This window comes from Montipora foliosa, chromosome 5, assembly GCF_036669935.1.
Source record: "Montipora foliosa isolate CH-2021 chromosome 5, ASM3666993v2, whole genome shotgun sequence".
Taxonomy (NCBI): domain Eukaryota; kingdom Metazoa; phylum Cnidaria; class Anthozoa; order Scleractinia; family Acroporidae; genus Montipora; species Montipora foliosa.
The window spans coordinates 10,005,025-10,015,024 of NC_090873.1; the positions used below are offsets into that span (position 1 = coordinate 10,005,025).

Here is a 10,000-nt window from a genome sequence, read left to right on the forward strand (position 1 = left end):
CTTAATTTCTGCCATCTCCTGAGTGATATGTTTGCGCATGTTAAAATACCCAAGGTATGATATTGTCATGTTAGAGCTCCGCTCTATTTATTTTGAACTCCATAGTTTAAGACTTTTAGAATTTATGTTATGTAAACAGTGTAGCAATCAAATCATTATATTCTTATAAAAGGATCAAGCTAAAGGACTGGCAGTACAAGCTATAGGCAACTTTTACTCTCACCAATTTCAAACAGGAGAGAGAGATGCATAAATTTAAATTCTATTCCCTATTAAATTCACTCCAGAACTGTTGTTGATCTTACTTTTATGTTAGTGGTATAGGGGTTACAGCTGTATTATTAATTTTTGAATTAATTAACCAAATAAATTTCAAATATAAGTTAAATATATCCACAATCTACAGTGTTCAACACTAATGTGTTTCAACAGATACATGTATGTACATAAACCCTGTCATGATAACAGTTGATAATTTTCTTTTTTCTGACTGAATAAATTATGCTTTTCAAACCATGCCAGCTGGATAGATGTACATGTATGGGTGGTAAATATTAATTTTCACAGGTAGTCATAGTACATGTACAGTCATCCAAACAGTCAATTATTGATGTTCATGTGAACTGCTTCAGCCAATTGCATAGATATCTGATCTGTGGTGTGTTTTTTGCAAAGAATTGGTTGACATAATACCCTTATAAGGGTATAAAATTATGTCAATCAATTCTTTGCAAAACACACACCACAGGGATGCCAAAATTAGATTATCTAATTTTTGCATCCCTCACATGAATTCATAAATTTAGCCAAGTATTTCTATCTATTTTGTCACAGGAGAGGAAGGAAACTGTACTACCACCACAGGGAGAAGGCAAAACAGTACCCACATGAGTATATGCTTGTATTGCACAAGATGGCATGGATCAGGTAAAGCTTCTCCTTGCACGCCTCATAGTTACAGCACATGCCTATGCCAGTGCAAGAAAGCTTAGAACTCACTTGACTGGTGTGTTAAACCATGGCAGACAACCGAAGGGCTATTTTGACCTAATCCAGTATCCCCATGATTCAAATCTCACCATAAATATTCTATTATTGGAGTTGCAAAGCATAGGGGAGGACTTGCCTGACACCCTGTTCCTCCAAATGGATAATTGTTGGAGGGAGAACAAAAACCAGTTTGTTCTAAAGTTCCTTGGTGTCCTAGTTATGCTTGATATTTTTGGGAAGGTAAATTGAGTAACACTGAAAATTTATTGAGTCAAATAAGGAATTTGATCCTCTCTGCCTTAGGAGTTTAGTGTACTGGTAGAAGCCAGTTATAATTATATGCATATTAATTAAAGAAAAGGAAAGGAAAGCAACTTAATTTAAATAAGTGTCTAGTCGTTCTAGTGCTGGAGCATTAATTGGGGACACTGTAATGCAAATCAGATCAAATGTTGGTTATTGAGGAGAGAGGAAAACTGGAGTACCCGGAGAAAAACCTCTCAGTGCAGAGCAGAGAAGCAACAAACTCAACATACATATGATGCCGAGTCAGGGAATCGAACCCAGGCCACATTGGTGGGATGCGAGTGCTCTGACTCACCACTGCGCCATTCGTGCACCCATGTAACCCTCTTTTCATTTTGCAGGTGAAACTGAATTTTTTAATGCTGGGACATACACATGAAGCTGTTGACCAGATGCTTAACAAGTAAGAGATATCTGTGCAGTGCACAAAATTCTGTTTAATAATTATTGTTTTGGCTGTTGCATTGTGATAAGTAATGTACACAAGGATTAATGTTTATATTCCATTTGACCTTTTATAGTTTCAGTGGTTTCACTCTTTTTGGCCGTTTCATTTTGGTGGTTTTGCTTTTGTTGCTTCACGTTTTAGCAAATGCCCTTAATTCCTCAATGAAGTTGTTACATGCCAGTTAATTTACAGTGCATGTTTCTCTTACACGCTTTCAGAATGTCTCGTTAAGCAAGACACAAGAACCTTTTCAGGTACCTGTATGGTATTTCAATGTGATTAGAAGAGCACTTGTGCATTTTGTCTCTTTATGAAGAACTTCTTTTAGAGTAGTTACTGATCTGTATGCATTAATTTGCCGATAAGCATCCAGGGAGGGGAATGCTGTATTGTTCAACGTTTCCCAAGGCTGGTTAAGAGAGTACTTAATTCCAGTTACATTCTCTTCCTGTATTAAATAGTTAACACTGGATTTCTGGAGGTCATGCAAAGCCATGTAAATACCAATACCCAAGTGAGCATCATTACTCGAAAATTGTATGTGACAGGGTTAATTTGTCAATAATTGTGTATAATATATCTGAGTATCACCTTAGGTCTGTCATCTTACAGTAGATCGAACCACAGAGGAGCATTGTGTCTGCACATGTCTGACCAGTGCAGTGCATGTCTGATTTTACTTTGCAGAGCTACATGTAATGTCTGCCCTGTTACACACCCTCCCCAAAGGCAGTATAAGTTGAGAATGTGTTTGACGTCAAGGGGTGGATGGCACCCTTTTCTACAACCCTGCACAATATTTCCAACCCTCAGGCATTCAAATTCACTAAAGCTCCATCTGGAAAAGTTGTTATGCAGTATATAAGAACTGGGGGAGTGATCAGAGTGAAAACTGGAAGCCAGATAGCCCTGACCCTGAACAGTGGCTTACCATCCTTAAAGTAAGTTAATTAATTGCATTTAGGAATGCACATTGTGCAGTAAGTGATTTGTTGGCAAATAAATGCCTTTTTTGGGAATTCAAAGAATATATACTATATAATTATACACAAGATAATTTTAAAAAGGGAAAAATCAAGTGCAAAGAAGAATTTTGATTATAATTTTCTGCAGCCAGCAAGTGTTAATTTGCAGATGTGTATTAAAGAATATTCCACTTACATGTAAGTACTACAGTACATGTACAGTATGCTGGGGATGACAGCGTGGATATCCCATTTATTTTGAAGGAAGATGTGGAAATAAACCCCAGTGAAGTCCCTGATTATGTCATCCCGAACACAGAGAAGCTGGAACTTGAAAAGCTGCGGACTGATATTGAGAAGTTTTATAAATCATTTTCAGAAGAGCACAAAAGAGAGTGGAGTACTCTCCTATCAGCTGACAATACAAAGTGGATTCAGAAAGGTAGGGCAGCAAGTTGGCCATTGCAAGATATACTTGCTAGGAAAGCAAACTTGAGGGATAAACAAAAACTACCTGAGTCGGATGACAATGGCCTAGAATTTTTGGGACAGAAACCTGAGGGGGTTCCAGTAGATGTCGATGACATGGTCATACGAGAGTACCAGTACGAGAGGTAAACCATAAGGTGTAAAAAGATGCAATTGCTTGATTAAAATTAATGCTCCATTCACCTTGAACCTTAACCATGACTGTTTTGAAGATGTTTAGTTAAACATGCTTTCAAAGTGTTTTCTTTTAAAGCATGTATGTATACTGATTTCTGTCAACTACAAATTTAGCACAGGTCAAAGCATTTATTCAAACTCACCCAAATCTCATGTAAAAGGAGGTCTTACATTTTTCTATGACTCATTTTCAGTTTGTTTAGTCCAGGTTAATTTAGCATGTCTTGTTGGTGTGAATGGGGTATAAGAAAGTGTGATTTCTTCATTTTGTTTTTTTGCATTCAGGTGTATGGTGGAGTATACAGAAGACCACAACCAGTTGTAATGATGGCACTTATGTCCAGGTTTGACCCTAATTAGATGCACGCCCAATTTTGACATCCAACACAAAGTGTCCCTTTAAGTCTAAGCATTTGCTACCTATTTTCAACAATAAGGTAGGGGTAAAGGTTAGCGTTATTTTTCCCTTTTGGGTAAATGCAGCAGTTAATCTTCACTTAAAGAGCAGCATTTGGGGGACACTTTGTGACATAAATTGTCTGTATTCTGAGACACAAGTGATGTTGAAGTTGGTTAGAAGAGCAAGGGGACACTTCGTGACGCTTATTGAAATCGGCGTGCATCTAATTAGGGTCAAACCTGGACATATCTCAATGATGGGGATAGTTATGAAGTAGTAGTACCAGGTAGCATTGTTGCTGTCAACCTAGATGGAAACTACAAGCCTCCCGATCTAGCAGAAGTACAACAGGTTGAAAATATCTCCTTTACTGTGCAGTGGCTAAAGTGTGGCTACAAGACAAAATGGGTGCCTTGGCATGGCTGGACATCCACCCAGATTCCAAAGGAAAGCATAATATACTTTGATATTGACTTTGATGAAAATGGGAAACTGAAAAAAGAGGCAGCACAGTATTTAAGAAGAGGATACAAGGAGTTACAAAAAAATTAGATGTAGATCAGATTACCTATGAATTATTTATGTGGTCATGTACCTTAAAGTGCTACTGTGACCAAAAACCAAGTTTTAAGCCTTGATTTCAAAAAGACACCTGTTAAACTGTATTGCAACTGGAATTTTCTTGTTTAATGGTCCACCATTACTAACTTTAACTTCTTGAGGGAACTGGCAAGATTGAGGAGAAAATGATGTCAAAGACTCAATACATGTAGTTTAAGAATGCAATGAAAGTGTATGCCGCTGAATTAATTTGCAGCACAGGAGTTTCAGGCTTTCAGACTTTTAAACTTGTGTTTTCTGTTTACACGCTGAAATTTTAAGCTAGTGAGTAAATGACATCACTTTTGCTTAGATCGAACTCTCAGAGGTCCACTCGGTCAGTTTGAAACGTGAGTAATGGCAGACTGGGAAATCCAAAACTTCACTCAAAGTAAACAGCCTTTGGATAACAGACCTTAAAATTTTGCCAGTCAAGTGTTGAGCAATCACACTTTCAAAATCTGAAGAAAAAAAGGAAGTGATTTTTTGGTCATAGTTACTGTGGCACTTAAACAATAGGGTAATTCTGTAGATCTGCCAGTGATGAAGTAAGAAGCTAAAGTAGTATGCGATCATTAATTTTATCCAGCTGGTCTGTCCATGGAAATTCACATGAAGCTGTTACTTATGCAGTAAAAAGCTTAACTATTCGATCATATTTTATCCAGACCTATTCATGGAAGTTTCCATAGATGTGCTAGTGATGTGGTAAAAAGTTTACATATGGGATCATATTTCAACTAGGCCTGTTTGTGGAAATTTCCATAAAGCTGTTAGCGATGTGGCAAAAAGCTGAAGTATGGGATCATATTTTATCGAGACCTGTTCATGGAAATTTCCTTAGATCTGCTAGTGATGTGGTTAAAAGTTTATATATGGGATCATATTTTATTCAGGCTTGTTTATGGAAATTTCCATAAATCTGTTAGTCATGTGGCAGAAAGCTAAAGTATGGGATCATATTTTATCCAGATGTGTTCATGGAAATTTCCATAAAACTGTTAGTGATGTGGCAAAAAGTTAAAATATGGGATCATATTTTATCCAGGCCTGTTCATAGAAATTTCCATAGATCTGCTAGTGATGTGGGTAAAAGTTTAAATATGGGATCAAATCTTATCCAGGCCTGTTTATGGAAATTTCCATAAACCTGTTAGTGATGTGGCAAACAGCTTAAGTATGGGATCATATTTTATCCAGACCTGTTTATGGAAATTTCCATAAAGCTGTTAGTGATGTGGCAAAAAGCTTAAGTATGGGATCATATTTTATCCAGACCTGTTTATGGAAATTTCCATAGATTTGCTAGTGGTGTGGTTAAAAGTTTACATATGGGATCACATTTATCCAGGCCTGTTTATGGAAATTTCCACAAAGCTGTTTGTGATGTGGCAAAAAGCTAAAGTATGGGATCATATTTTATCCAGACCTGTTCATGGAAATTTCCATAGATCTACTAGTGATGTGGTTAAAAGTTTACATATGGGATCATATTTTATCCAGGCCTGTTTATGGAAATTTCCATAGATCTGCTAGTGGTGTGGTTAAAAGTTTACATATGGGATCAAATTTATCCAGGCCTGTTTATGGAGATTTCCACAAAGCTGTTTGTGATGTGGCAAAAAGCTAAAGTATGGGATCATATTTTATCCAGACCTGTTCATGGAAATTTCCATAGATCTACTAGTGATGTGGTTAAAAGTTTACATATGGGATCATATTTTATCCAGGCCTGTTTATGGAAATTTCCACAATGCTGTTAGTGCTTATCCAGACCCTGTTCATGGAAATTTCCATAAATCTGTTTGTGATGTTGTAAATGGTTAAAGTATGAGATCTTTTTGTCCATAGCTGTTCATGGAAATTTCTATAGGCCTATGGAAATTTACATAAAGCTGTTAGTGATGTGGCAAAACGCTTAAGTATGGGATCATATTTTATCCAGCCCTGTTCATGGAAATTTCCATAAAACTGTTAGTGATCAATGTGGCAAAAAGTTAAAATATGGGATCATATTTTATCCAGGCCTGTTCGTGGAAATTTCCATAGATCTGCTAGGGATGTGGGTAGAAGTTTAAATATGGGATCAAATCTTATCCAGGCCTGTTTATGGAAATTTCCATAAACCTGTTAGTGATGTGGCAAACAGCTTAAGTATGGGATCATATTTTATCCAGACCTGTTTATGGAAATTTCCATAAAGCTGTTAGTGATGTGGCAAAAAGCTTAAGTATGGGATCATATTTTATCCAGACCTGTTTATGGAAATTCCCATAAAGCTGTTAGTGATGTGGCAAAAAGCTTAAGTATGGGATCACATTTATCCAGGCCTGTTTATGGAAATTTCCACAAAGCTGTTTGTGATGTGGCAAAAAGCTAATGTATGGGATCATATTTTATCCAGACCTGTTCATGGAAATTTCCATAGATCTACTAGTGATATGGTTAAAAGTTTACACATGGGATCATATTTTATCCAGGCCTGTTTACGGAAATTTCCACAATGCTGTTAGTGCTTATCCAGACCTGTTCATGGAAATTTCCATAAATCTGTTTGTGATGTTGTAAATGGTTAAAGTATGGGATCATATTTTATCCAGACCTGTTCATGGAAATTTCCATAGATCTACTAGTGATGTGGTTAAAAGTTTACACATGGGATCATATTTTATCCAGGCCTGTTTACGGAAATTTCCACAATGCTGTTAGTGCTTATCCAGACCTGTTCATGGAAATTTCCATAAATCTGTTTGTGATGTTGTAAATGGTTAAAGTATGGGATCTTTTTATCCATAGCTGTTCATGGAAATTTCTATAAATCTCGTAGTGATGTGATAAAAAGTTGAAGTTTAGAATCATATTTTATCCAGACCTGTTTATGGAAATTTCCATAAAGCTGGTAGTGATGTGGTAAAAAGCTGAAGTATGGGACCATATTTCATATAGACCTGTTCATGGAAATTTCTATAAAACTGCTAGTGATGTGGTAAAAAGTTTAAAGTATGGGTTGATATATCATCCAGACCTGTTCATGGAAATTTCTATACATCTGTTAGTGGTGTTGTAAATAGTTAAAGTATGGTATAATTTTATCCATACCTGTTCATAGCAGTATCTACAGACCTGCTGGTGGAAAGTTAAAAAGTTGTGAAGTTTCTTTCCGATAGTGGTTTCAATTCACGTGGTGTTAAATTGATAACCACGATTTCATGAATAAAGTTTTCCTTATCGTTAAATGGCCCGTACCGTGGTTAAAAATTGAGAGTAAGATGCTTATATCAGCCAACGTTCTTGACATTGGCAAATAACGCCAATTCAGATTACTTGGTTTACCAAAATTGCCTTACTTCAGAAAATGCCAACTTAAAAAATTACGTGTTCGTTGTGCTCCTTAATAGCTAAGCATGTTTCCTTTTTACGCAGGAGAACGATCCCTCAGCTTCTGTGCTACCTACTGCCAGTACAGCAAGAACCTCGAGGGGCTCTCGCATGTTTGGAAGCCAAAGCCAAAAGGCATGTTACAGAGGTTTCGCCAACTCGACTGTCGGCACGTGATCCACTTCTTTTGCAGTATTTTGGCGAGTTCAGCTATACTTTAACGAGAACTTGCTTTACATGATAACTGCAGGAATAAGAGCAAAGAGTTCGTAGCCTGCTTGCTTTTCTTTGTTAAGGCGGTATTTCAATTCTAGACAAATTGTGTCCAAAAATCGTATCACCACCGTCCGTTGATCGAATCTGCTATCGTATTACACCGGTCCCGGTGTCTACTGCACAAACACGGATGATCCTCAGTCGATTGTATCAGATTTAAAGATTAAAATCCGATCAGATTAAACAATGGGATGGAATCCAAACGAAAATCTATAACAACTGCTTACAGGAGAAATTCTTTTGTTTTGGATTGGTAATCGGACCAACCTCGTTCTCAGGGTCTCTTTGTCTATGACAACTACAATGGAGACCCTGTGAACGAGATCGGTAATCGAAAACGCTTTGGTCAAGGAGAATACATAATTTTGAAGTAAAAATAGTAGTCTTATATTAACAAAATTTTAGTTTATGACCACTGAATATTGCCTTTATCACTTACTTAGCACACTCGTTGTAACAGCAGTACTTCTTAATAGATCAGCTTCACTATCTCGATCAGTTCGGAAGTTTCGCTGAAAAGATATTAGAAACCGCTACTTTACTTTGCAAAGACAATGATTTGTCCCGGCTATTAGCAAATGTAACACCAAACTCAAAATATGTCGAGTGAAAGAGTATTTTACCTTTTTTTCGTGCAGAAATCAGCAATAGATCGCTGCATAATGATGGCCGCCGACAATTTGAAACATCAGTGAAAACGAGGTTCTTTCACGGATGTACGCAGGATACATAAACTACCGGCTCTCAATACAATAAATACATTACAATGCATACTTAATTGACCAACCCCATACGGGCTTTTCAGGGCTACTGAATTCGAAACACAATCACGGCAGAACAAAACATTCAAGAATCCCAACTGGCCGGAGGCAAGGGAGTTGGCTATTTACAAGTGCAGCTGAGAAGTTGAACCAGGTACAACCAGGCTCAAATTCAACCAGTGGTCAGAACGTGTCTTGAACGAGGGATCCCCGAATCTCAAGGCAAGCACTCTAACCACTGGGCTGCACTGCCTCAAGACGGACAGATGTAGCTGACCCTTGATGTATATTTTCAAGCAATGAAAACTTAGAAATTAGAAAAACGATTCCTTTTCACGATATTTTATTGATATCCAATTTTTTATCATTAGCACCATAGAGGGGCGGGGAAGAGGGGGCGGGGGGGGGGAGGGGGGATTCACCTTATTCCCACACCTGCATCCGCTCCTGCTTTGAAATACATTGAATTATCGACCTCTTTCATAATGGCGGCCAAGTAATTATTATTTTGTTTTAATGCTAATAAGCCTTTCTAGCGTCGGTAAGTCGAGAAAAATTTCAAAAGAATTTTTGTTTCCGAATCACCATCGGTAAAAATACATCTCCCCATTTCATTAACGGGGATTAACATATAACATCTCTTTCAGCATAATGGCTAATGCGCTGCATTTCAACAATTTAGTTCCTACCAGTATGGCCGGATAGTTGTCATGTTAATCTAGTTTGATAGCGTCCAGCATCCGAACTAGTAATGACCAGTAATCGGAAGATTGCATATAAGTTCAACTCCTGCAAAGCAGCACTCGGTTTTTTCCGAGTATTTCCGAGTCACCATCGATAAATACAGGCGCAATAAGACATAGGCCACTTCGGACAATACCGTAATAACCTTTGTTTGTCCCCCCAAATTTTGCATAAGCAATATTTTGGTTTCCCTAGAGACCATTGTAAGTCCCAAGAGAAACTGGAAACAATGCTTATGCAAAACTAGGGGGCAAACAAAGAGTTTTATTGCATTTTCTGAAGCGGCCTATTGCAATAACTCAATATTGTACCCAATCCAATTGACCAATCTCGATATATTAAAATTCAGTCCAAAACAAAAGACATCATCTCGAGGCTCTGGGAATAAATATAAGGATTTGTATGAGTTACTCCCCAGAGCCTCAAGGTGATGCCTTTTGTCTAGGACTAAATTTAAATATATCGT

General features: G+C 37.5%; 2 protein-coding genes and 1 long non-coding RNA gene across 4 annotated transcripts in view; 1 reads left to right on the forward strand and 2 right to left on the reverse strand.

Moving 5' to 3' along the window:
- The window catches only part of LOC138003601 (uncharacterized), a 19,539-nt gene extending 10,835 nt beyond the window's left edge, over positions 1-8,704 (reverse strand). Inside the window, exons 1-2 of the long non-coding RNA XR_011123619.1 lie at positions 8,653-8,704; positions 8,469-8,541 (exon numbers count right to left, since the gene is read on the reverse strand). This is a non-coding gene — a long non-coding RNA (uncharacterized lncRNA). The remainder of the gene's footprint in view (positions 1-8,468; positions 8,542-8,652) is intronic.
- Positions 1,435-7,721, forward strand: LOC138003600 (uncharacterized). 2 transcript variants are annotated; one of them, XR_011123618.1, is made up of 5 exons: positions 1,435-1,699; positions 1,963-1,998; positions 2,558-2,685; positions 2,974-3,151; positions 3,661-7,721. XR_011123618.1 is itself a non-coding variant. In XM_068849746.1 (4 exons), exons 1-4 carry the CDS (start codon positions 1,672-1,674, stop codon positions 3,698-3,700), a joined length of 450 nt encoding a protein of 149 aa, XP_068705847.1. In that variant the 5' UTR covers positions 1,435-1,671; the 3' UTR covers positions 3,701-7,721. The 2 variants fall into 2 exon arrangements, 1 of the variants encoding a protein (XP_068705847.1); XM_068849746.1 differs by lacking the exon at positions 2,558-2,685 and having other exon boundaries at positions 2,978-3,323.
- Positions 8,705-9,207: 503 nt separating the features above from the next.
- The window catches only part of LOC138003590 (uncharacterized), a 32,792-nt gene continuing 31,999 nt past the window's right edge, over positions 9,208-10,000 (reverse strand). Inside the window, exon 10 of the mRNA XM_068849722.1 lies at positions 9,208-10,000. This exon is cut by the window's right edge and continues 1,882 nt beyond it. The gene's annotated coding sequence lies outside the window, so the exon portion shown is untranslated.